Raw genomic sequence first — 27,447 nt, 5'->3', positions numbered from 1 at the left:
GACAGCCTACGTCACAAGCACCTGCACCCAAAGACTACACACCTGACTCTTCTACAACCACATCCTCTTCCTCCACTCCCATACCCACTACACCTACCCTTTACATTGGTCCTAAAAAACTTTACCTCTCCAAACTTAACCTCTTTGCCCCATCTGACCCACCCCCTCCATCTGCTAAGAGTCCCAAGAGCACCTCAGCCACCACCAGCCCTGCTTCAGGTGTCACCATTGTGCACGGGTTTTGGAGTCCACCCTTTCCCAGCACTGATACATCGGCCAGCAGCAAGGGGACAGCCAGCCCCCCCCCTGGGAAGAGGACCCGTAAAATCAGGAGCCGCCGCGAGAAGACTGACACGGCTGCCCCCAAGGAGCAAAGTCCTGGGCCGTCACCTGCCACAACATCCAGGGGAGGCAAGGGCCAGAGAGCCTCATCGAAGGAGGGCAAGGGCAGCAGGGCGGAGAAGTCAGCCAGCAGGGGCGCGGACCAGGAGGGCCCCACAAGCCCCATCCCGGGTGTCAGGGAGGACACCCACGGGCCCAGGACTCCGTCACAGAAGGGTCCAGCAACTGCACGGTCGGAGGGCGACTAAGCAGGGAGTCCTGGCCAGGTCTGGCTCCCTTGGATGACTGGACAAGCACCGCTGAAGAGGGCCCCGCCGTGCAGAAAGGCACCGCTGAAGAGGGCCCCGCCATGCAGAAAGGCACCGCTGAAGAGGGCCCCGCCGTGCAGAAAGACACTGCTGAAGAGGGCCCCGCCGTGCAGAAAGGCACCGCTGAAGAGGGCCCCGCCGTGCAGAAAGGCACCGCTGAAGAGGGCCCCGCCGTGCAGAAAGGCACCGCTGAAGAGGGCCCCGCCGTGCAGAAAGGCACCGCTGAAGAGGGCCCCGCCGTGCAGAAAGGCACCGCTGAAGAGGGCCCCGCCGTGCAGAAAGGCACCGCTGAAGAGGGCCCCGGCGTGCAGAAAGACACCGCTCCGCTGGGCCCCGCCGTCTCAAGCACCGCTCCGCTGGGCCCCGCCGTCTCAAGCACCGCTTCGCTGGGCCCCGCCGTCTCAAGCACCGCTCCGCTGGGCCCCGCCGTCTCAAGCACCGCTCCGCTGGGCCCCGCCGTCTCAAGCACCGCTCCAATGGGCCCTTCCTGTCAAGCACCGCTCCGCTGGGCCCCGCCGTCTCAAACACCGCTCCGCTGGGCCCCGCCGTCTCAAGCACCGCTCCGCTGGGCCCTTCCTGTCAAGCACCGCTCCGCTGGGCCCTTCCTGTCAAGCACCGCTCCGCTGGGGCCCGCCGTCTCAAGCACTGCTCCGCTGGGCCCCGCCGTCTCAAGCACCGCTCCGCTGGGCCCCGCAGTCTCAAGCACCGCTCCGCTGGGCCCTTCCTGTCAAGCACCGCTCCGCTGGGCCCTTCCTGTCAAGCACCGCTCCGCTGGGCCCCGCCGTCTCAAGCACCGCTCCGCTGGGCCCTTCCTGTCAAGCACCGCTCCGCTGGGCCCCGCCGTCTCAAGCACCGCTCCGCTGGGCCCTTCCTGTCAAGCACCGCTCCGCTGGGCCCCACCGTCTCAAGCACCGCTCCGCTGGGCCCTTCCTGTCAAGCACCGCTGGCCCATTGGCATTCCCGGTTCTGTGTCGGGCAGGCCTTCACGGCGCACTCTGCCCGCCATGCCTCCTCCATGACCAGTGGTCTCTGTAATCCACCTGATGGACTGTGGCTTTGCACTCCCCAGGATGTAACAGTGGGCAATCCACCCACTGTAGAGACTTGTGAGACTGTGGCTTTGCACTCCCCAGGATGGCACAGTGGGCAACCCACCCACTGTAGAGACTTGTGAGACTGTGGCTTTGCACTCCCCAGGATGGCACAGTGGGCAATCCACCCACTGTAGAGACTTGTGAGACTGTGGCTTTGCACTCCCCAGGATGGCACAGTGGGCAATCCACCCACTGTAGAGACTTGTGAGACTGTGGCTTTGCACACCCTAGGATGGCACAGTGGGCATGGTGGACCCTTCGTGGATCTGGCGTCGTGGACTCATGTGGCTGAGGTGCCCCCCCTTCCCTTCCCCCTGAGGTGCCTGTAGTTTTGTCATCTGATGCCCCAGCAGTGTTCTCTCCAACGGACTCAGGTCTCCTGTGTGGGCTTTGCCCATGTGTTGATACACTTTGGCCCACGGACAGTGGAAATTTAGGTGACTGTGCAGGACTTATTGCCTATGTATATCGGTTTCGCAATGTTCTTACTTGATTTTTTACAATTCATATTGCTATTTTACCATGACTTCAAAGAACCTCTTATATACATAAATGTTGTTTCTCACTTTAATTATGTCTTTGCATTATTCCGGGGGGTTTGGGTGGTGTCACTGTGACTTGGTGCTCTGCATTGGTGTGTAGATAGTTGGGGGGGGGGGTCGCATTTGTGTGTGCCCGTAAGCTTTCCTCCTCCCCCCTCCCCTGTGTCGTAGGTGCAGTACTCACCGTTGTCGTCTGCGCCGGCGTTCGTACTCGTGGTAGATGAGCAGGTAGACAATAGCCGGTAGGATGTGTAATTCGGGCTCCATGCTGTCCTCCTTCCTCGTGGAGTGTGTATAGGTGAGCGTTTTCCCGTTCGTAGTCTGTTTCCGCCGCGTTTTTATCGGCGGGGCTCCCGCCCCGGAAAAGGTGGCGGATTGGTGAGTTGTGATAGGGTGGGCGGTACATTGTCTGCCGCCTGGCTGTTGGCGGTGACCGCCGAGCTGTTTGTCTGTCCCGCCGTGGCGGTCGGAGTGTTAAAGTGGCGGCCTGTGTTGGCGGTTCCCGCCAGGGTCAGAATACCTTTTTTTTGACCGCCTGCCTGTTGGCGGGTTGGCTGCCGCTTTATCACCGACCGCCAGGGTTGGAATGACCCCCATAATGCTTTATGTTAGAAAATAAAACTTTAGTCTAAAAATAAAACGGTTAAGGCAAAACAGAATATTTTATATAAGAACCTAAAAATTGAAAAAAGTATTTCCTGTGACATGAGCCTTGCAATACAGGCCTTAATAAAACCAGTCCAGGGTGAAAAACAGAAACCAGAGCAAGGATTTAAAATGTACCTGATTAATTACTAAGAGCCAGGACTTAGGGCCAGATGTAGTAAGCTGTTTGCATGGTGCAAACTGCGAAAATCGCAGTTTGCGCCATGCAAACAGCCTTCTGCGATGCACAATCACAATTTGCGAGTCAGTAACGACTCGCAAATTGTGAATGCGACTCGCAAATAGGAAGGGGTGTTCCCTTCCTATTTGCAACTCGCATCGCAATGCAGAATTGTTTTGTGACTGCAAATGCGGTCGCAAAGCAATTCGCAGTTACCACCAGTGTCACACTGCTGGTAACTCATTTGCAAAAGGGAAGGGGTCCCCCGTGGGACCCCTTCCCCTTTGTGAATGTTGCCCAAAAGGTTTTTTAAGAGCAGGCAGTGGTCCAATGGACCACTGCCTGCTCTGAAAAACCAAAACCAAATGGTTTGGTTATTTTTTTTATTTTGCAACTCGTTTTCCTTTAAGGAAAACGGGCTGCAAAATAAAAAATAAAAAAACTGCTGACTTCAGCAGGCCACCATCCCTGTGAGTGCAGGGACTCGCTATGGGGTCGCAAAATGCGACCCACCTCATTAATATTCATCAGGTGGGTCTTTGCGACCCCATTGCGAGTCACAGACGGTGTCTGAGACACCGTTCTGCATCCGCATTTGCGATTCGGAAATTGCGAGTAACACAGACTCGCAATTTCCGAATCACAAATGCAGAAGTTGCTACATCTGGCCCTTAATTCGGTACTTACCTTTTTGTTTTCTAGAATATCTAGAATACGACGTCTGGGATACATTTCAGGCTTCAGTTCTGAATTTCACAACATGTCAACTTCTCCCCCTTATTATGAGATGCTATTTTATCAAGTAACTGTTACTCTGCAATTTGCCGTATCCTTCCACTCCAAGGCCGGTGGTGTGAGGGTTAGAAGCGTAAGAAGGGAAAACTGATTCAGCAACCTGGTCACTTTTTTCAAAATCTGGGCAAGCATATGCCAAGCCCACAAAATATTCTTGACTTTCATTTTTGGTAAGCCCAATGGAGAGTCTCAGGCCCTGTTACTGGAGCACTACTGGGTTGCCGCTCTTTCGCTGTATTCCGCTCACTATGCCCATGTTACAAACATAAACAGACTAGCACAATAGTAAGGGGGAAGAATGGTGACTTCCTCTTCACTGCATGGTGCACTCAATTGTTCTCTATGTCCATGTAAACACAATGACATGGACATAGCGAAGAGACTAGACCGAGGCGAAAGTTGGGACTCCTTTGTGTGGAGGTCTGAAAACAATGTCCATGTACACATGGCTACAAGGAAGCACACTAACAAGACAGGAAGGGGAAAGAGTTCACTTCCTCATTTTCCATCCCTGTTGCGTTAGCTAGGATAGAACACCCATATAACCACTGTTTCATGAATGTAAACAGACAAATTTGGCATGGAGGGAGGGGGCAGTCCATTTGTCTTCCTACCTTTATTGCCATTCTATTTGGGTCACAGTATCTATATTGCCTTGGCCTGATGGTTCTTCAGGAGCTAAATCATGGATTCACATTTTGAAAAGATTTGAGGGCACAACAAACATCAAATTATTAAAAATACAGATGAGAGAAGTTTGGCAGGATTTGGTTCTCTGAGGACTAACAGATCCCAACACCCTCCCCAGTAATGACAACCCATTCTCAGGACATTCCTCAGTATTGTCCATGACTATGGCTTCATACACTGGAATTACAGCTTCAAGATATTATATTCTCTCCTTAGATTTCCTGCAACACTCCTCCTCACTCTACAAGGATAAAAGTAAAGGGAAGGTTATCTTTGCAACAAAAAAAAAGAAAAAAACTCAATTTAAAACCCCAAGTCATTCTCCTTAATTACTATAAAGTAATATTTTTCCAATAACCTCACTGCTGGTCTCCAACATCAAACCAACAAAGGTTTTAACCCTATTTACCAAAAAGGTAAAAACTTTTCATTAGGTTCCATAGAATTCTGTGGCTGCAGGAAGGTACCATATTTGTGGCATCTTATAAAATTTGACTCTGCAGGGGAACAGAATGCCGTGGGTTGGAAAACACCCGGCCACTCATAACAAGGGCCTATGAATATTCTTAGGCACAATACCTCTTTCAAATCCTGATGTCCTCACTACCCCCTCCATCAAAAGAACCATGTTATTGATTGTTAGAGCTGTTCCTCTCACATCAAAAACATCTAAACTTAAAAGTGAGCCCCCTTGTATTGTCGCGAGATTAGTAAAAGCAAAATAAATGTATTCAGCTTAGAGATGGCATGATACTCCTCAGAGAATCAAGTCTACTTAACAGCTCTACAAGACTATTGAAAAGACTCTAATACAAAGCTTCCTACTTAGAAGAATAAAAGGTCAATTTCTTCAGACAACCAATAGCCTTGAACAGTCCATGAATCTTGATACCTCTTCTCAAGAACTAGTAACAACCTCTGTAATATTTTTGCAAGACACAAAATGCACACCACCATTACCTCATTGAACAATAACTAAACCATTCTATTGCCGCAACCTTGTGAACAGAACAATTGGAACTCTTTGAAAACAGTGGTTATCAATGACATTCTGATTATCATGCAGCCTCTCAAATCCCCTTTCATATGAATGATACAATACCAAGCAGTTGAATTATATTGTCATCTTAAACTCCACCTATAATCTGTTTAGTCAATACTTTGCTTGGACTAGGATTTTTACCACCCACTTTTAATGTCAGTCAAATTCAATTCTGTCTCAAGAAAACAAACCTAGAGAATGCCGATCTCTTACACTTTCCAACATGAGACAAAAGTCCTTTCTCTGGGAAAAATCACTGAAATTGCTCTCTCGATCCTACAAATTACTACTTAAAGCAACGTTTTATGACCATACCAATCGGTAAATCAAACATGCAGAACACATAGGGACCCTCCATGTAGTATACTGGGCAAAGTGACATCTGCTTATCAGCACTTTTGAATCTCTCAGCGTTTGCTGTCATAAATCATGAGATAAATTATAGAAGCAAGGTCCTGGACCGGTTAACTTGGTTAACTTCCTTTTTTCTGGAAGATCGCAATTCATTCAAAATTCATCCAGATTGCATACTCAAGATCTTCCCTGCTACCTCTGTCACGTAGAGTTCTCATGGCTTGATCATAACAGCCATTCTTTTTAACTTATACATGGAGCCACTGAGTTCCTAGTATCTGAACTAAAAGTCAGCATTCATCAATACACCTGACAACCTGATACTGAGTGACATTCAGGTTCTAAAATGAGACCTATCGAGAATCCACCAGTGGATGCAAACTATCTATGTAAAACTATATTCTCAGAAAGCCAAATTCAACCTAAAGAACTTTGTTTTGTCATTTAGATATGTCGCTTCTCTCAGCCACCTCCCCCCATCTAACCAGAGACGTCTAATCACTGGACTTCATGCTGAGTCTAGTCTTTCAGACATAAACAAGTCCCTAATTCTGTTAAATTGTTATCCTATGAACCAGAATTGCTGGCAATCGCTTTTTATATCTCATCTACGCAGGCACACTCATCACTCACCTTAGCTTTTGCCACATAGAAAGCCATTCTGCACTAAGGAGCCTGGCTTGCAAAAAGAACTATGATGAAACTTCCAGTTTAATATACTGGTTGTCTCTCTGGCTTGTCTGAAATTGCTGAGACGTCTGGGGCCAAAACATAATGCGGGCCCTCTAAATGGTTCTTCTGCTTTGGACAGATGTGAATAGCAGCACCTGTTTCTAAACTTCAAAAGTAGTACTACAGGAATAAACAAAACCTGGTATCTAGTGCAATCTTATTTTCCAGGCCACACTAGCTGAAGTCATTATTAATCAAGATTGCAAGCTTGCAATCAAAAAATATAAATAATTGTTGCTAAAGGAGAGCGGGACTTTGGGTACAGCATTCATTTTAGGACATCCTCATGCCCCAGCCCTACTTCTCATACTTTTTTGCCTATTTCTCATGCATCATCCCACCTTCTCATCCCTACATCTATTCCCTTTTTCACATCCACTACCCCTTCTCTCGTCCATTATCTCTACTTCTAATAAAAAAGGACAAAAATGACATTGAACTAACTTTAGCTTTGAAGGCCATGATAGCATGCATTTTTATTGAATCATCACCTTAAACTTTCCCTCTGTTCAAGCCTGTTTCTTCCTGCTTTCTCGTGAAAAGTCCTCTGGAGAGCTGTAGTTATGATCAGGACAGAGAGCTGAGTGTGACCTGAAATCTGGAGACTGTAAAGAAAGACAAAAAAAGGTCTCACAGCTAAACATATAATTAGACCAAAACCTTTTCTTTGTCACATATAGAACTAAAAAAACAGATACAATTTAGGATGAATAGCCCTCTGTACAAGTGTTGATTCATGAACCAAGTCCTGTAGGCCCTTTGTCTTCCCTAAACCATCAGAGTTTTCACCAGAGGCTTGCATAAACAGAAAAGCACCTACTTAAATAATATTTGATGACGTACAGTATTTAGTTCTCAGGACACAGACAGTTCTGTTTCCTCTCCTCTGTCCACAACCAGGAAGTGCAAATTAGAAGGCTGTCTTAACTATGATTGGCTGTTGCCAGTCAGTGTGAAGGGGTGTTTCAGGCCATTTAAAGGGTGGTGGTGGGAATGAGGGCTGACAAGTGGAGATGAGAAGAAGGGATGATGGATGATAATAGGGATTTAGAAGTAGGGGTGATAAATACAAATTAAGGATGAGAAGTGGGGATGATGTAAGAGAAGTAGGGTGATGGATGAAAATTACTGAGGATGGATAAGGAGCAAGAATGCAAAGTAGGATGATGGATGAAATGCAGGGATGACAAGTAGGGATGGTGGATGAGAAGCAGGGATGAAAAATGATGGATGAATGGTAGGGATGATGGATGAAAAACAGATGACAAGTAATGATGGTGAATGAGAAGGAGGGATGAAGAATGATGGATGAGACGTGGGGATGATGGATGAGAAGAATGGTGGATAGATGAGAATTAGGGATGAGAAGAAGGGATGATGAATGATAGAAATAGGGATGATAAAAATGAGACATAGGGATGATGGATGAGAAGTAGGAATGGGAAGTAGAGATGATGGGTGATAAGTAGGATGATGGATGAGGAGTAGTGTTGATCGATGAAAAGTAGGGATGAAAGTAAGGTTGATGGATGAGAAGTAGGGATACTTGTTGAGAAATATAGTTGAAAAGTAGAAGTGATGGATGAGAAGTAGTGATGGTGGATGAGAAGTAGAGATGACAACTAGGGATGAGAGATGAGAAGGAAGAATGATGAATAATGGATAAGAAGTAGGGAGGATGGATGGGAAATAGGTTTGATGGGTGAGAAGTAGGGATAATAGGTGAAAAGGTGGGATGAGATGTGGGGATGGTGAATGACAAGTAGGGATCAGAAGTGATGATGATGGAGGAGAAGTAAGAATGATAGATGAGAAGTAGGAATGAGGAATGAAAATGCAGCAAAATGGATGCTCCCTTGTGGTATCCCTGTTGCGTCGACATTCACAATTTTATGTTGATGGTTTTCTGCATTACATGTATAGCTAATTATTTCAAGCAATAATCCTCCTTAGCCAGAAAGCCTTCCTCTATAACTGTCAAGAGCAATGCTAGAAGAGTAAAGAAAATATTTTCCTTTGCAGTCCAGAAGTTTACTAATTCTTTCCTCAGGTATGCCTAAACCCTGCCACTCTCACATTCATGACAATCCTTGCCCACCTCAAGCGTTAAGAACCAATGTACTTCCCCTATTCTAGTTAGAGTGTGCTGTTTGAATATCTTAAAACATGTTTAAAAGGGTACAACAATCAGATATTGAGTTCACTCTCCACTTCTTCTTCCGTGTTTCTGCAATTTAAGCTTGGCAAACGCATGTCCTTTAGCTCCAAGGCCAGAAAATTGTCCATGTGTCCTTTTCCCTATGATTAATGCTGTAGGGTCACACATCTATATTTTCTAGGCTTCTTTCCCGTTTTCTTCAATATAGAAAATGCCACTCAGGCCTTTTGTGCATACAGTCATGCAGATACTGTTGCAGATGTGCAGGCCAAAAAGCCTGGAGCTTGCAATGTGGATTGCTGTATGATACAATTATTACATTTGTTGTTATGATTTGTGTGCACTGTTTTTTCTCTAGTTATGTTGACCCAAGTGTTCTGTTTTCCTTGCATGTTTACCTTTAAGAATACTTTCTTTCACATTATTTGGTTGCTCTTTTTATATATGACGTGCTCACTTATAAGAAAATGTATTAAAAAACATAAAATTAGGGATAGAAATGGATCTCTATAAATACTTCAACAAGCTTCATGCTTTCATGAAGTAAGGCTTTCTGGCCCCTATCAATACTTTGTGAGATAGTTGCCCCTTTTCTATTTGTAGTCCAGGAGTTTATTTCATAGTTTGAGAATTCACTCTTGAGGTAATGTGTTTGCGGGCCCATTCACTATATACGTTGGTTGGCTGTAATGGACTGGTTCACTAAGTATATAGCATGTTTTGTATGTTTGTAGACATAGCTGGTCTATTTCTAGGGAGCTAGTGTAATCTGTTAGTTTGAGGAATATTGATATTTGTGTTTTACTGTAATTAATGAAGATGCTAGTTCAAAATTCAGAATATCACCTGAACATTGCGTTACTTAAAAACTGATGATTGCAGAGCTCTCAGGTGCATGAGTGAGCCACTCATTCAGTCCTGGATTTCTATTTGTATTATGAGTCTTTTAGTTCTGATTTCATTATGCAACAAACAAGTGCAAAATATTCTGTATATATACGTTAATGCAACTGACAGTGTATTCGGGTGGGATACGTTTGAACTAAATAATCCCAATTGGTTAATCCTACAGATAGTGATCTTAGTCTAGGGACCCGAGCATTGGCAGTGTTACCAGCCAGGAGTTAATCAAGGGTCATCATCAGGATGAAAAAGTCCCTACAAAGAGTATTAGTGCTGATGCCACAAGGCTCATCGACAGAGGGCAGCTAGGTACCCCATAAATGTAATCTGCCATCAATAAGGTAAGTATGCTGTATGTGGAAGTGGAGCATCTCCTCTGAACTCAATTTAGGTTCCCAGTGGCTACTACAAGAGAAAATGTGCATTCGCACAAGATTACGCACAGTTCCACTTAAGGGGTAGGGCAGGAATATGCATGATCCAGTGGGGTGTATAAAATTGTGGCCATGGGTATGGCAGAGAACACCATAAAAGTTGTAACTTTGGGGATGTCAATACCACTATAACATGGAAAGATCTGGCAAAAAGAAATTAAAATAAGTGTACAGATTGGATGGGAAATACATCCACTGTCACGCACTATGTGGGTAAACAGCAAAGGATATCTTCACCAGAAAAAATATTTTGCCTGTGGAGAAAAAACAGAAAGCAAAGTCAATTTACACCTGCACATTTACACTAAACTTATACTAAACTTACCTCAGGGAAGAGTCTCTTCGAGTATGTTCAGTGAAAAAACTCTGGTCATGAAAATCTATGAGCTGCATAGATTTCCATGACAAGTGCTGGAGATTTGGGTAAATCTTCAAAAGCTGGAATAGTCTTTAACAAGATTTTAGATTTTAGAATCTGCAATTCTTCCACTTTATTTTTACCTCTAACGACAGAAGCCCTCATTTAAAAAATGAAATCTCCCCCAAAACCTTACTAACTTGAATAGCAATTGAATGAGAGCGCCTGCTTTTGGAATTCTGAGCTGTAGCACTTATATTGGCTCTGGTTTACCACCTAACGTGGTTACTAGCTAGCTTATACTCCGTACTCTCAATATGGCAACTCCCTCTAGGAAACACGTTCACGTGAAGCTGCACTGTTTGGGTTCACATTTTGCTTTCAATGATCTTAATTGAGGTTAGAATGAGCAGTCCCCAATTGATATTCACTTACATGAGGGCTCACATTGATGTTTCAGCTCTAACCAAAGGTAAATCATGTACTCCTCGTACTTTTAGATATAAGTTTGGCAGCATAGATGTCTAAAAAGACCTACTGTTTCTGGTACACATACAGTCAGTGGACTTTGGGTCCACCCCTCTGAACTATTGGCTTGATACTTGTCAATCACATCTTTGCTCAACTCAGAGAAACAATGTTCTCCTATCTAATCCAATTTGCTGTTTGGGTGTATCCTTCAACCTCCAGTAGAGTGGCAATTAATTAAGAGCTATTTTCCATCTCCCTGCCTTTCTCTGCCAATTTCACATTGCTTACACTTGCACAAATGCGCATTTGTGCAGGCCAGTTTTTAGATGCATTAGCTGTTTAAGCCCAGCCCTTTTTGGTTTGCCAATGCCTGTTGAGGTTTGTGATTATCAATGTAGCCCTGAAACTTTCTCCTTAATTATCTATGCTACATTACACAGGAGTTACTTTAGTTTTTTCCAGTTTATTTTGTGAAGTGCAATCTGCAAGAGCAGAAAGAGTACACACCTAGTAGGCTAGTACAAATATTAGTAAATAAATAGGAAAGAATATGAGTTGTGAAGATATTTGTACAGCCATACATTCATTCCAATGCTGTTTTAAAGAACACAAAAAAGCAAACTGTACACTATTGATCATATAAAGCCTAACAAGTCCTCTTGCTGAGCCTTCTTAAAGCTTTGTGTTACAGAGAACCACAATTTCCAAAATACGTATAGGTAGATTAAAAAAGTACTGGTCCCATCTGCAACTTACTTTCAGAACCCAAACAAACCTTTCTAATCCATGGTAGATCTCATACACTCATTGACATTCCACCAAAATATTTTTCAATTCTCACAGTAGAAATGGGGGTCCCTGCACAACACGACCGTGTATCAGAACTTGTGTAAATTGGTTCTTCAACTTTGCCAGGACTCATTCTGCTGCTACAGCCAAATTGACTAAATGTTGTTGGTTGGATCTCAATGGCAACCCCACATCACATCTACTAAATATGAACCCCCAGAATATCATAGTACAAGAATATCAACGACAACAAATTGAGGGACAAACTATGAAAACTTAAGTACATACAGGTAACTATAGATTTACTCATTCTAACTCCATATCTACGTACCTTGAGGATGTATATACCTATTGCGTAGGTACATATATTTGGAGTTAGGTATAGAAAATCTATAGTAACGTGTTGATATTTTGGATTCAATATTTTGTCCTCGATATTCTGTGCCATTGATATTCTGGTATCGATATTCAGGGTGCACACCCACAACACCAGTCGGGCCAATATTTTCATACCATGCTTTTGTCAGATCCACAAATTGTATTGTTTCTTTAGTGCAAAACTGTTGAAAAGCACTATTAGAAACTGATAGAGTATTCACACTCACACATATCAACTTTGATGCCCAAGGTTCAGCAGTCTGAAGGACTCTATCTGGTAAAGTAGTAATAAAGCCATTTTATCTCAAGAAAATATATAGCTGAGATAAATCACAGGAAACCTTCTGGTCCCCTCTCACTGCCACTTTATTCAGTTTTAAGCATGATTTTTACCAAAGGAGTGTGTAGGTACTGGAGTCTACCTTCTGATTCAAATCCTGGGCCTATAAGACCAGTGGGAAGAAGCCACCAAGTTGGCGCCCCTGCCCATGAATTGCAGTGGTGGAGAAGGACAGGAGGGATGCTTGAATAACTGATGTCAATATCTTTCACATACATAAAATTGTGTCGGGTGTTGTGGATTTCATGTTTTGAACTCTCCCATCCTTTCCAAGTTTTGTTTGTTATTTTCTACTCATCCAACATCGCAGTACACAAGGCACATTTGTTCTAATTGTTTCAGCAATGATCACTCACACTTTTGATTAGCTCCAGCCTCATGATGTTTTTTAAAATAAGTCATTATAAGAAGGCATGCAGCTCTTTACGCATAGGCTTTTGGTCAGCCCTTTTCATCCATTGGTCTGTTCAAGTGTTGTGCACATTATGATTCTGTTAAGCACTTAGGGAAGGGGTCAGCCCACTTCAGCCACTGGCTCTCTTCACTGAGTGATGGCACTTTTCCTTTGCACATAGGCGCACCCACCTGGAAAACAAATCCTCTGCAGTGCTAGGGCTGAGAAGCTTTCATTTGATTTGATTTTCTTTATTAATATATGCAATGGGTCATTTTCTTTCTATTTTTTACTATTTCTGGAAAGGAGTAGGGCTTCAGAAAAGAGAACGAGGAGAGAGAAGAAGAGAGGGATGGAAGAGCAAGAAGGGAGGAAGCTGGGCTGGCTCGATCATTTTTGCCAGGGCTGCTTTTAGTTCCCAGTCCGGCCCTGATGTCAGCTCTGTATACCCAATGATTGTGTTTATGACCAATTTTAGGCCAACGTTTTGTAGATATGAATGTGAGTGGTGCATGTGGGGGGGTCCACATCATCCTCGGGAAGGGGGCCATAATGTCACCCTCCCATTGAATGACACCAGACTGGCCCCGTGCACTAGACCGTCAGGAGAGCTGGGAGAAAATACACAGGCAGACTTAAAAGTGTTTTTTTCTTGGGCCTTTTCTCACCCACCCTGGCGGGGAGATATTACCTCACGTAATCCTCCTCTGTCAGGGCTTTACTGCGAGACTGATCAAACTATCGTGCCCCAAGGCAGGCGAGGATTTTGATAGAGTGAGAATCCTGGTGAATCCTTATTCAACTGTGTGCAATTGAAGTAGATTCCTGAGTGTAAACTTGCCACGTTCCGATGGGAATGTTATTCCGAGACATAAACTCTGGCAGTACGGGTACATGGGTGCTGAAACGTCCCCAGAGTAACAAGTTGGAGTTCAGAAGGCAAATAAGTAATAAAGATGCTCTTATTTTTTTATGTTGTCACGTTTGCAGTGCATACTTCAAATACAGAGTCAAATGTCTTGCTATGTCAAATTACAAATCGCAGCTCATTCTTTTAACACAGAGATTAGTGTTTATTTTTCTTTCTCGGACTCCAAAATGAGAGGTTTTTGTAAAGTGAACTATGTGACAATCTTGCTGGGGAAGAAGGAGTGTGAAACGAAAGGCTGTAGGATATCACTTTCCTGACACACAGTATAAATAATGGCAAATTAATAGCTGTAAATTAACTTTACAGATTTATCGAAACATATCAACCGCTAAGAAAGCATTTTTAATTCTGAAGCTTGATGGAAACAAAGATTCTAATAAGAAAAATGTATCAAGGTACTTGATGCACAAATGATAAATATTTGCTAAAACCCGTTTTCTACACATTATTGTTTGTATGTTATCACTAAAACTGTATGTCAGTGCAAATTCCGTGGCCATTTCAGTGGAAATGTGCTGCCTGTAAACGACAGCGTGATACCACAGCATGTTTTACTAATACATTTGTGACAGCGTACTTCAAAATGCACCGTGAGCCACAGATTACAGCCATACCACTCTCCTGCTAATGGGAGTGACTCTTTTGCTACACTTTTTCTTTATGTGATATTTGGATTTTTCATGATCTCTATTACTTCAGCGATGTAACATTGATGTCAGTAACCCCACTCTGATAATCGGTCCAGCACCACCATTCTGAGGATGTTTATTTGACATATCAGGTGTAATTTATAACTCTTATGAGCTGCTACTGTGCTCACTCAGTTTTCTTTGTGGTATGTGTACTTATTTTTATTACCCATCGGTGTAACAGTGCTCCAGAAGGCTGGTGCTAGAGATTGGGGTGGTGGTTGACAGGGTATCATCTCTGGTCAAGCAGTAACCACAATCCTAGTCAAGGTAAGTGTCAGGCAAACCCTAAATTAACCTGTACTCACCCTCTGGTAGTTTGGCACTGAGCAGTCAGGTTGAACTTAGATGCAATGTGTAAAGTGTTTGTGCAACACTTCAAACAGTAGAACAGTGAAAAAACCTCACAAAACTATTCCACACCAGGTTAGAACAGAGCTCTGATTACAATAAATAAAACAAGACCAAAACAACAAAAATGCAATACGTAGAACTTGAGTTATGAATTTTTTAAGCAAAATATCGCTTAGCAGCCATAAGCGCACATCAGGGATATCTGGTCACGCAGGACTGGGACAAAGTCAAAGGTTCAGGACCACTGCGACAGAGTGCAGGCTAGCTACAGGGACTCAGGCCCACTGAACCAAAGTACCTTAAAACTGGGTTGTGGAGCGTTGCGTGGTTCCAAGGCACAGAAGCGTTGTGCAACTGAGGCGATGTGTTGGTTCTGAGATGCAGTGAGACTGCAGTGCAACATCCTGTGTGTCATCGTCAGTGATCCCGTTGTCAGGGCTTGTGATGTGAAGGTCAGTGTTGGATGTGTTGCGCAGATGAGGCGATGCATCAGTTCCAATGAACGCTGAGGCTGCAATGCAGAGCTGTAGCATCATTGCCAAGGCTGCTGACGATGAGCGATGCAATGAGCTGGTGCCGGTAAAGCATCATGCAGTGGTGGTTCTGAAGGAGATGCATCAGTCTAAAGATGCAGCGATGTGGGTCTGTTGCGTTGGTTCCAAGCCAGCAGTAGCGATGATGCATCGATTCTGCTCCACGCAGCAGTGATGCATTGGTTCTGCTCCCACAGCAGAGAATGCTTGGTTCCACTGGAGCAAGCACCTTAGGCCCACTTCTAAGGGTCCAGGACTGGGGTGGCACAACTTTGCACGGTAGACTCACAGATGGCAGAGACCAGGTGCAGAAGCAGTGTGGGTGGAAGTCTCTTATGTCTCTGAGACTTCAGTTCAGGAGGCCAGACAGCTAGCCCTTGGAGTCACTCTGGGCTTTAGTGGTGCAGGTCCAGTCCTTCTTTTCCAGGTAAGGAAGCAGCAGAGCAGCACAGCAAGACGTGAGTCCTGTAAAGCAGCAGTTCAGCAGGGTGGCAGTCCTTCCTGGCAGTCTCACAGATCCAGAAGTGTACTGAGTTGGTGGTGTCAAAGGTCCAGTACTTATACCCAGTTGGGCCTTTGAAGTCAGGGAGACTTCAAGGAAAGGCCTTTAAAGTGCACAGACGTCCTTCTCTTTCTACCCTGGCTCCAGACTCACTACAGGGGATTATGCAGCTCTTTGTATGGGGACAGGACACAGTCTATTTAGGTGCAAGTGAGGCTGTGCCAGGCTCCTCCTTTGCATCCTCCTGGGATGGTCCATCAAGTCACACCTAAGTTCCTACTGTGTGTGGTTGTCTAAAGAGAATCCATAAAGCCCACCCCAGACAAGTGATCAGAGACAAGCAGCAGATACCAAATGGTTAAAATCAGAAAATGCCAACTTTCAAAAAGTGGCATTTTCAAATTTGCAATTTAAAATCCAACTTCACCATAAGTTGTGATTTTAAAAAGTCATTCCAGAGACACCAAACTCAACACGTTTATCGCTTCAAGATTGCGTATTACACTTATGAGATGTAATAAGGTAATCCTATTGTTATCCTATGGGAGAGATAGGCCTAGCTGTAATGCACAACAACTTTGAGTTTTTTCACTACCAGGACATGTAAAACGTAAATGGTCATATACTGCCTTTTAAATATATTGCACCTGACCCTTTGGGTTGTCCAGGGCATACCTTACGGGTGACTTACATGTATAAAAAGGAAAGGTGTGGGTCTGGCAAAAGGGTTATATGCCAGGTCGACATGACAGTGTACAACTGCACGCACAGGCTCTGCAATGGCAGGTCCGAGACGTAGTTTAAAGGCTACTTAAGTGGACAGCACAATCAGTGCTACAGGCCTACAAGTAGCATTTAATTTTCATGCCCTGGGCACATGTAGTGGCTAGGGACTGATATGTAAATTCTATATGCCAATTGGGGTTAAGGCAGTATTGCCATATTTAGAGGGAGAGCACAAGCACTTTAGCACTGGTTAGCAGTGGTAAAGTGCACAGAGTCTTAATAACAGTAAAAACGAGGTCAGAAAAATAGAGGCAGTCAGCAAAAAGTTGAGGGGAAGACAACCCTAAGGCTGTCTGGTCTAAAATGTGGTCAAAAGCCTGCCTTAGAAGCAGCCCTGTCTTAGGTGACTGGTGCGTGCATTTGCCTAGTGATACAGCTGACCTCTGAAAAGTGCTTGTCCCTCTTCCTTGGAATTTAGAGGCCACTGGGTACCACTGACTCTCAATTGCTGAGCATTCCATCCCTCACTTTTTCCATAATATAGTTTGTAACCCTAAGACATGTGTTGTGCACTCTGTGTCACTGGAACCAGGCTACGTCTGGCTGATGAGCCCATAACAAGGGTGAAATTGGTCCTGGCTTGCTTGTGTTCTGGTTCAGAGAGAACCTGGCTTGGCAGTTTGAGCTGGACTGTTCCCACCGAAGCAGGGTCGAGACTGATTTGCATATAGTTGGGTCCAAACTCAGGTAGCATGGTATGCAGGAAAATGTACTGGGATGCACCATGGTGCATGGCTTCCTGCATTGTGGGAAGCATAGATTTTGTGCAAGAAGGAGTCCCTTCCAATACTTAAACGTTTCCCACTTTTTATGCGTGCTGAACAATGCAGCACATATGCAAAGTGGAAGAACGAGAAGAAATTAAAATATTTCTCATTGTTATGTCTGCCTCAAAAAGGCTCAGGATTTTGGCACAAATCCTGCTTACAATTCTTCGTAGATCAGAATTTGCATCAAAACTCATGGGAACGGCCATTCATCACCTATGGAATACTCTCTTGATACAAAGTAATGCAAAGCAGCGCACATTGCAGATTAAAAAGTAACAGAAACCCAACATAAAGGGGCATATTTATACTCTGTTTGCACTGAATAAGTGTAATTTTTTTTTACTCTAATTCGGTGCAAAACTAACTCCATATTTATACTTTCGTGCTAGACCCCTCTAGCGCCAAATTTATGGAGTTAAAGTAATTTTTTGAAAGTGGAGACCTACCTTGCCTTAATGAGATGCAAGGTAGGCGTTCCCGTGCACAAAATGACTCTATGGCCTTAACACCATATTTAGGGGCATACTTATACTCTGCGGCATATTTATACTCTGTTTGCACCAAATTAGCGTCATTTTTTTTTAACTCTAATTCGGTGCAAATCTAACTCCATATTTATACTTTGGTGCTAGACCCGTCTAGTACCAAGGCCCTGATTTATACTTTTTTTGCACCGCATTAACGTCATTTTTTGGCGCAAAAGTGGCGCAAACTTTCAAAATATTAGCCCTTATTTATACTTTTTGCTGCAAAACTGCACTAACTCAGTTTTGCACCAAAAAGTTTAGCACCGGCTTGCACCATTTCTGTGCACCAGCCGGGCACCATATTTATGGAATGGTGCAAGCCGGTGCAAAGGGTAGGCTAGAGTAAAAAAAATGACTTTAGTCGGGTGGGGCTGGCAGTATAGAAGAAGTGGGTTTAGCACCCAAAAATTACTTTAGGCAGGTTAGAGAAAAAAAATTACTCTAACCAGGTTAGTGTCATTTTATGGTGCTAAACCTACCATGCCACATGACTCCAGCCTTAGAAAAGGCAGGAGTCATGCCCACCACCCCAATGGCCAGCACAGAGGACAGGGGTCCCCTGGGCATGGCCATTGCACCCTGTGCCATGTATGAGGGCCCATTTCAGGGCCCCCTATGGCACTTTAAAAAAAAAAAAACGTAAATGCAATCTTACCTGTACTTACCTGGGATGGGGTCCCCTATCCTCCGCAGTCCCTCTGGTGTGGGTAGGGGTGCCCCTGGGGCCTGGGGAGGGCACCTGTGGGCTTATTCCATGGTGTTCCACCATGGAAATAGGCCCACAGGTCCCCTAACGCCTGCCCTGACCCAGGCTTTAAAAAATGGGGCAAAGCAAGCTTTGCCCCATTTTTTGACCCCTCCGCGTTAAGGCCATAGAGTCATTTTTTGCACGGGAACCCCTACCTTGCATCTCATTAAGGCAAGGTAGGTTTCCACTTCCAAAAAATTACTTTAACTCCATAAATTTGGCGCTAGACGGGTCTAGCACCAAAGTATAAATATGGAGTTAGTTTTACACTGAATTAGAGTTTTAAAAAAATGAAGCTAATTCAGTGCAAACAGAGTATAAATATGCCCCTTAGCGTCAAAAAAAGATGCTAATCTGGTCAGAATCATTTATTTTGACTCAAACCTGCCTAATGTCATTTTTTTTTTTAAGCTAGCCTACCGTTTGCACCGGCTTGCACCATTCCATAAATATGGTGCCCAGCTGGTGCTAAAAAATGGTGCAAGCCGGTGCAAAACCTTTTGAGGCAAAACTACCTTAGTGCAGTTTTGCACTAAAAAATATAAATAAGGCCCAAAGTGTTTGAAAATATGGGCCTACGACTATGGCGAGTTTAACATTTCTTTCAAACCAGACCACTAGATCAATATTTGGGCTAAGTAGCTTTGAACACAGGACAGGCGTTGGTGGTGCAAACTCCACTGGGGTCTGCTGCTGCAGCACATAATTATATTCAAAATTCTCAGCCTGGATTATCAAGCTGTGCATCGCATAGGTGCTCTGGCCATTCAATACCATTTTTCCTTCCACATCCCCTCACACCATCTTCGCTCACCCTTCTAACTTATGGCAGATGTTCCTCATTTTAGTTAGAATCAAATGGGAGACAGAGCCTTTTCAGTTTTAGTCCCAAAGATGTGGCATCACTTGCCACTGTCTTTTCATAGTATCACAAAACATTCTTCTTTTCATAAGGTTCTAAAGGTAGATGTTTTGCTCTCTTCTGAGATCACTGGACCAGTCCTACTTCCTAGATGCTATTAAAAGTGCACTGACAACCACCTCATTCATTCATTAAGAAATCTGACATTTCCATGGTTGACCTTCTCCTCTGTTCAGGACACTAGGACTGCCCTGAAAGTTCCTGCTGTGGTGAGGGAGGACAGAGCAGCCCCCCAAAAACCAGACCAGCAGACTCGCATCACACTATGCCATGTATACCTTTTTGCACACACTGCCCATGTTCTGTGTTAACTGGAAGAGTTCCCCACTGCATCTTACCAAATACACTTTTCCTTAAACAGACCTTCTGCCTCTACCCCACTCCTCCCCAGCCTCACTGCACACCTCCCCAGCCTTACTACACACCGCTCCTACCTCCACTCTATGTTGCCCAAACATGCTGATCCTGCCACACCCATATTGTCATTGCCCCATATTTTCCCCTTGTCACTTACCAGCCTGTGGTCCCATTCGTTGATCCAAACGCATCCAGGCACTCAACTTTATTTTAACTTTGCAGATACTTCATTTAGACAATCATGTCCATTGAAGTGGAAGCAATATGATATAATAGAGGGTGCAAATACTAAAGGAGTGAAAATATTTTGGAAAAATAAACCAAGACTCATTGTAAATTATATTCAATTCTTAAAAAGGAATTAAAAACAGATAAGACTCATAGCATGCTACTTTAAAGTTCACATAACCATTGACTTAAACGTTTAACAATGTGTTTGCATCAAATGCTGAAGTCAAGTTGGGCCTCGCTATGTATATACGTGTCAAATTCTGTTAACTATGAATTGAGGCTTAAATGTCCCAACATAAGTTAAGCAGCTAGCATTTTTAGACAATGCAGCAATGTTTAGCCTGAAGCTTCTGAAGCTAAACTTGAAAGTATTTAATTAATGTTGACGCATTTACAGGATAAAAACTAATTGATCTGAACCAAAAGTTATTGCTAAACTGCGGAGTTTTAAAGTGCATGAGCAAAAAGTGATTAAGATGCTAAGGCCCGTATTTAGGCCCATATTTATACTTTTTGACGCAAAACTGCGCCAACGCAGTTTTGCGTCACAAAAATTTGCGCCGGCTAACGCCATTCTGAAGCGCTATGCGGGCGCCGTATTTATTGAATGACGTTAGCCGGCGTTAGCCGCCGGCGCTGTCTGGTGTGCGTTAAAAAAAACTATGTACACCAGGCAGCGCCGGCGTAGGGGGAAAATGGCGTATGGGCGTCCAGAAATGGTGCAATTCAGGCTGAGGCAAAAAAATCGCCACAACCCGCTTTGCGCCATTTTTTTACGACGCCCATCCCCCATTGAAATGACTCCTGTCTTAGCAAAGACAGGAGTCATGCCCCCTTGCCCAATGGCCATGCCCAGGGGACTTCTGTCCCCTGGGCATGGTCATTGGGCATAGTGGCATGTAGGGGGGCACAAATCAGGCCCCCCTATGCCACAAAAAAAAATAAAATAAATACTTACCTGGACTTACCTTAATGTCCCTGGGGTGGGTCCCTCCATCCTTGGGTGTCCTCCTGGGGTGGGCAAGGGTGGCAGGGGATGTCCCTGGGGGCACGGGAGGGCACCTCTGGGCTCATTCTGAGCCCACAGGTCCCTTAACGCCTGCCCTGACCCAGGTGCTAAAATCCGGCGCTAATGCGGGTTTTTTAGTCCCGCCCACTCCCGGACGTCATTTTTGCCCGGGAGTATAAATACGACGCATATGCATCGCAGTCATTTTTTAAGACGGGAACGCCTACCTTGCATATCATTAACGCAAGGAAGGTGTTCACGCAAAAAAATGACGCTAACTCCATGAACTTTGGCGCTAGACGCGTCTAACGCCAAAGTATAAATATGGAGTTAGTTTTGCGTCGAATTTGCGTCGAAAAAAACGACGCAAATTCGGCGCAAACGGAGTATAAATATGCCCCTTATACTTTCTGTGCGCCGCAGTTGCGCCGCTTTTTGACGCAAAAGCGGCGCAAACTTACAAAATACAATCGTATTTTGTAAGTTTGCGCCGATTTTACGTCAAAAAACAATTCAAATGCGGCACTAAAAAAGTATAAATATGGGCCTAAATGTCCACTAAAGATACAGACTTAATACCATAAGCAGACTCTGATCTATACATTTCTAAAACAGCAGGATAGGTGAAGTTTATCAAAAGATAATCAGGAGCCAATAAGAAACTCAAATATGGAAGTGACAACATTCACCTAACAGCCTGCCCATTTTGTTTGCACATAAGCATGTGTTTTACAGGCAATGTCTGCAAGAGCAAAAAAGGAATTATATGAACAACTAATATTAAACAGCACTCACAGGACCTTTGAACTCCATCACGCTAGATTCTAGCCTGCTCAGTGAACATAAGGAAACACCCTCTGACGTTATGTCCCTGTAGGAGGCAGGGACTAGAGGTTTTCACTTTGAATATAATAACTAGCCATTGATGTTCTCCTGTGAGATCCGGGTGGAGGCCACAATCAACTGCTACCTGCGTAGCCACCTTGTTCCTGCATGGGCTTTTGTTACTGGGAATACAGCTCTGAGGAATTTGAGAGTGTGGCTAAGTTCCTTATTGTTTTATGAACTCTGTCCAGGAATTTTATAAGGCTAGCTACTACTTGCCAATGAGATTATTTCAAGAGGAATTTGACGGCCGCCTGTGTTGTCTGCATCTTTTAATTAATCCAAAAATGTTGAAGAAACCTTCTGCATTCATCAATTAAAATGGAGCATACGAAGAGCAAGTGTGGTAGTGTCTCCTGGAACAAGCCACATGAATGGCATATGTTGATGGTGGGTTGATACACGCAGGGGGGCAAGAGGTCTAATGATGAGAAGCAACCCATGTACAGTTGACATAGCATAACTTTGTAATACACCGAAAATAGTTCAGCAATACATTTTTGGGCCCCTCTTTGAGCATAGCTATTAACGACAAGGTCAGCATGCTTTCGTCACCTAAAGGTCTGACGATCAGTTACAAAGGACCCTATCTGAAACTCTTTGTTTAGAGCTGCTTCAAACAGTTGGTGAGGGAAATTTAGATTCCACAGAGCTACTGCACCTTTTAGCTCCAAGGATCCGGGAAGGGCATTCGACCAGATGTTTTGGGACGCCAAGCTCTTTGCACATATAACTTCCAATCAGATTAAGTTATTCAGAGAGCCTTTTTTGCATCATGTGCTGAGTGTATGTACTTCAAGACACTAGCTTTTTGTATAAGGTGTTGGTCTCTCATCTTGAATTCCAGCCTGATCTGAGCTGGTGAGATATTATGTGGAAGCTTAAACAGTGACCTGAAGAAAGCACTCTGAGCATTGTTCAGAAAAATACCCAATTTCCCTGGAAATGCTTCTGTACTGTGTGCCAATGTGGGGATGAGTTTAGCATTTACTGTCTCTAGCAATGATTCGAGAGTAAATTGTTTTGTGCTCCTGAACATGGCTTGAAAAGCAAATTGTAATGAGGCAGATTTTGTCTTTAATGAGTTAAGATATGCTAGATGGCCTCCTTTGTCATCCAGCCAAAATTGCAGATATTTGTATTTGTTTAATGTAATCAGATGACAGTTGTTCAGATACCAACCAGTTTTTTTCCTTTTTCTGTCAAATATCGCTTTTTGTTTCTTCAAAATGTATAGTCCTTCCATTTGAGTTGCTATTATTGTGTAAAACATTAAGCTATCTTTGTAGCTTCATCACAGTTTAGCTTAAAAGGACTATATCATCTGTGCAGAGGAGTGAAGTTATGGGTTGAGTCACCAGTTTTGGCTCATGGTTGATTACTGAACTCACTTATCTATGATCCATCCATTCATGCACTCTGTCACTTATGCACCTATGCACTATTTTCATACAATCAACCACCCATTCATTCATGCAGCCATTGACCCATTCTCACATTCACAGACTCACCACTTTGAGACACAACCTTACAAATCAATGAAGAAGCACTTTCACTTATTAAAAAGGCAGATCATACAGCTTTGTCAATGCCTGTTTACCTCAGACTCAAAGGGGTGCATGGACTGTGTGTGAGACACAATTTGCATGTTCTGACACTTATTAAATATTTTCTGTTTTGCAGCCAACCATCAAACGTCATCATGACTTCGATGCAGAGCGGGATGCCAAGAAGTTACAAAAAGCCTGTAAAGGAATGGGTAGGTATACTGGGTTTGAGAACATTTGATTTCCTGGGGTACCCAGAATAATAATTTACAGACTGGAATGAAATGAAGGATGCACATTACAAAAGAAAGACTGCTTTTGTATTTTAGGAATTATCATCTCTCATTGTAAGTGGACAGTAACACTCTTGTTACACTATTTGCCAGTTAAAAGTAAATTATTTGATCAACAGAACCAATTGCATTCTTTAACAACTTTCATCTGTAAATTAGATATACAAAATTATAAATAAGCTTTTGAAATGTAGGTGGTAGAATGAGAAATCTATTAAATGGTTTTATCAATTAAATTGTAGCGAGTAACATAATATCTTACAGTGCTCCCATCCATTATCAAAGCCAGCATAACGCAACACAGAAAAGCCATTAGTGACAAGATGTCAGTGGCCAATGGTATCAAATCAAGGATGGCAGGTACCACCAACATCAATGCCGCTCAGTGTATGTTCCTCATACAGAGCCAAGCACTACTAGGCCTTGTTAAAGGTCGGGCATAGAATCCTCTGACTATTCGAAGGAAGTGCTGTTATTTGGAGGAGAATTTAGAGAAGGTCTTAACACCAGCTTTTTCATGTTTATAACTGAGGAAATGTCAACAGTGAATTATCCTCCAGATTTAGCACTTTCTCCAGAACCTGGAGGGTTTTTATTATCACCCAACTCTAAATCAAGGCTTTTGTCTCCACATTACCACCTACTCTACTGAGTGATTAACCCTGCTTGGCCTTTGAGAACAGAGAGATGAGACAGGAGTTGAGGAGGAGGCACAAAATGTAAGAATGAGGACCTTGGAGTGAAAGGATAACAGGGTTGAAATTAATTAAAAAAGGTTAGACAGCTGCTAGGAGGGGCTTGGGCTCTGTACCTCTACCCCTTAGGCTGGAAACAAACACAAACTGTCACCACCATAGCTGCCCTGTCGAATCATGGATAGAAATAATGGTGTAAGTGGGTGGTTTTTAGGTCGAGCCTAGACAGCACACACGCTGCCTCTTTGAAACCTGTTGTATATACTTTGTGGGCTTCAAGCCTGTTTATTACTTTTCATTTGTTTGTTTCAGAGTCCTATAAAAATCCTTGCTTCCAAGTGGTTAATCTTTCCTATTTGTCCCTCCTTTTCGTGGGTTGTTTATTCCTCATTACTTGCAGACTTACACTTGTCCCATTTTATCATCTGTTAAGGGACTACTTTTCCCTTCCCCTAAGAGCATTTCACAGGAGCACTCAATGCTTTAGGTATCTCCGAGCTCAGACTTCTGTAAACAGGGCTGTAATTCGTGTTCCTATCTCCTCACATAAAATGTCAGAGCTGTTTTCGAGGGGCCACTTTAATTTACTTTCTCTGACTTCAAAGTGGGAGGATTTCCCCATCCCACAACCCCCACCAACATCACTGCTTCAGCCCTCCCACCAACCACTCCCTTTCTGTTTGCGTTCATTGTGTTTTTTATATATAGCTCGAACTCAACCCAAAGGTATTGGAGCACTTTACATGAGCACCAGTTAGGTTACACAAGAACACATTCATTTTTTGGCAATGGGAGATTAAATGATTTCCCCAGAATCACAGGATGTTGAGCTGAGGCAGAGACTCAAACTTGGATCTCCAGCTCCAAAGTCAGCAGCTCTGGCTGTTACCCCAAATCCTCTCCATTTGTTTGTAGTCCTACAACTATATCTATTGCCTGGAAGTGCAGGTATTCTTTTTTACAGGCTTATATAGCTTATTTTGAAATGAGACAATGGTTGTTGCATCATTAAAGGGTGAATACATCCTTATTTCCTTATTTTCTTAGATGGTGACCACATCTGGTTGTTCCCCAGCTAGTTTCCAGCCCAGTCTGCATGTACATGGCATGAACATAATTAGAGAATGCTGTGCCTTTAGTTGAGATTCTGCTCAGGCATACTCCCCCTTTAGGAGTAGACTGCAGAAAACACCACTTGACTAAAAACAAAAAGGGTGTGTGGATGAATCATCCATTTGATAACAATACTCTGGAATTCTTATTAACAAAGTCAGATTGTACCAAAACGCAGCTGTTTATGCTGCTCTAAATACCACAGCAGCACTCTCAATGTGCTTTTTATTTAGTATGATTGACTTATGTCTTTCCCAGCCCTCTTCTTGGAGCTGTTGCAGATGGTATCATCACCATATCAGCATGGCTGCTGCGGCTGTCAACAACACAGCCAGTGGCTGCTGTGGAGCCAGGATGGAAGCTGGTGGCGGTGGGAAACACCTCAGGGGTGCTGTGAAGGAAAGGTGCAGGTCATGGCTTGCAGAAGGCTATGAGACGTCATGTGAAATGGGCAGGAGCACTGTGACACAATGGCCCTCTCAGGGGAAATGTCTATATGCAATCCACAGCTCGAAATGGCTAGGTTGCACTTGCTCCCAGTTAGTCACTGGCTAGCAGGCAATGCATGCTCACCCATAATTATGTGACGTGAAAAAAGAAACGTTAGTCATGATGTTCCGTTATGAAAGTAAAAAATAGAGTTGTTATTGTTTTTTAAATAGAAGGAAGGCGAACGACCGACCTTAAAAAAATAAAAAATGCAATTCATACAACAAGGTTGTTTGGTGGTTCTACTCGAATCAGTACCCCAAACGTTTTTGTCATCCATCTTTAATTGCGAAGAAAAATAGCCATTGATTAAAAATACCTTCCTGATTCACACAAGTTGCTTAGGTGGACAATAAGTAGGGGAAGGACTTTATTCCTGTTATGAATCCCAGATAGGAAATGTGTATGTCCTTAGAGTGAAAAATTAGATGTGCTCTATACCTTTAAGGACTTAATAAAAGGGGAATGTGAAAAATTGCCAAGGCTGGGTTTATGATATTAACTACTGGTGTAGATTAAATTAGTAATAAAATATGTAATATACAGCTACATTGCCCAAGTGTCATCTCAGATGCAGTTTTTGAGGGGCTGCTTTAATTTACTTTATTGGGCTTCAAAGTGAGAGGATTTTGCCTGTCCCATAACCCCCTGCTGCTTCGCTGCTTCAGCCTTCCCCCATCCCCTCCCTTTCCATGTGCATTCATTTGTTGTTCTACAATTATGCCTATTGGCTGAAAACAGTCATTTATTTTACCATTGCTTACTTAATAAATGGGCAATTTTTGGGCCCCATGTTTCTCAGTTAGCAAGCCCAATTTAACACCAAAATTTAACAGGATTGTTCCTTAACACCGGCAAAATACTTCTCCTGACACTCTAACATGGCGATGGTGTTCCACAACTCTGTACCTCATTTAGGCTAGTCCCCTTTCCATAAGCCCAGCAATCAGGGTATAAATACATACCAATAAGCGACCAGTAGGATCGCCCACCAAGCCCCACCATGTGACATTACAGACTGTTTTTGGTGACTTTTCAATCTGGTGGATTTCACCAATACAATGTTTGCATTAATTTTGTTCTATATGTATTGTATGTAATTACCTGAAGTCATTA

The 27,447-nt window shown here is 43.6% G+C and overlaps 1 protein-coding gene across 2 annotated transcripts in view; it reads left to right on the top strand.

Moving 5' to 3' along the window:
• ANXA13 (annexin A13) overlaps positions 1-27,447 on the top strand; it is a 126,263-nt gene that overhangs the window by 59,481 nt on the left and 39,335 nt on the right. For both annotated transcript variants that reach the window (XM_069220713.1, XM_069220712.1), the window contains exon 2: positions 23,878-23,953. In XM_069220713.1, coding sequence (XP_069076814.1) covers positions 23,950-23,953 — 4 coding nt within the window. In that variant the 5' untranslated portion in view covers positions 23,878-23,949. The remainder of the gene's footprint in view (positions 1-23,877; positions 23,954-27,447) is intronic.

This window comes from Pleurodeles waltl, chromosome 2_2 (assembly GCF_031143425.1).
Source record: "Pleurodeles waltl isolate 20211129_DDA chromosome 2_2, aPleWal1.hap1.20221129, whole genome shotgun sequence".
In the NCBI taxonomy this organism is placed as follows: domain Eukaryota; kingdom Metazoa; phylum Chordata; class Amphibia; order Caudata; family Salamandridae; genus Pleurodeles; species Pleurodeles waltl.
This window is presented reverse-complemented; position numbering and strand designations above follow the sequence as displayed.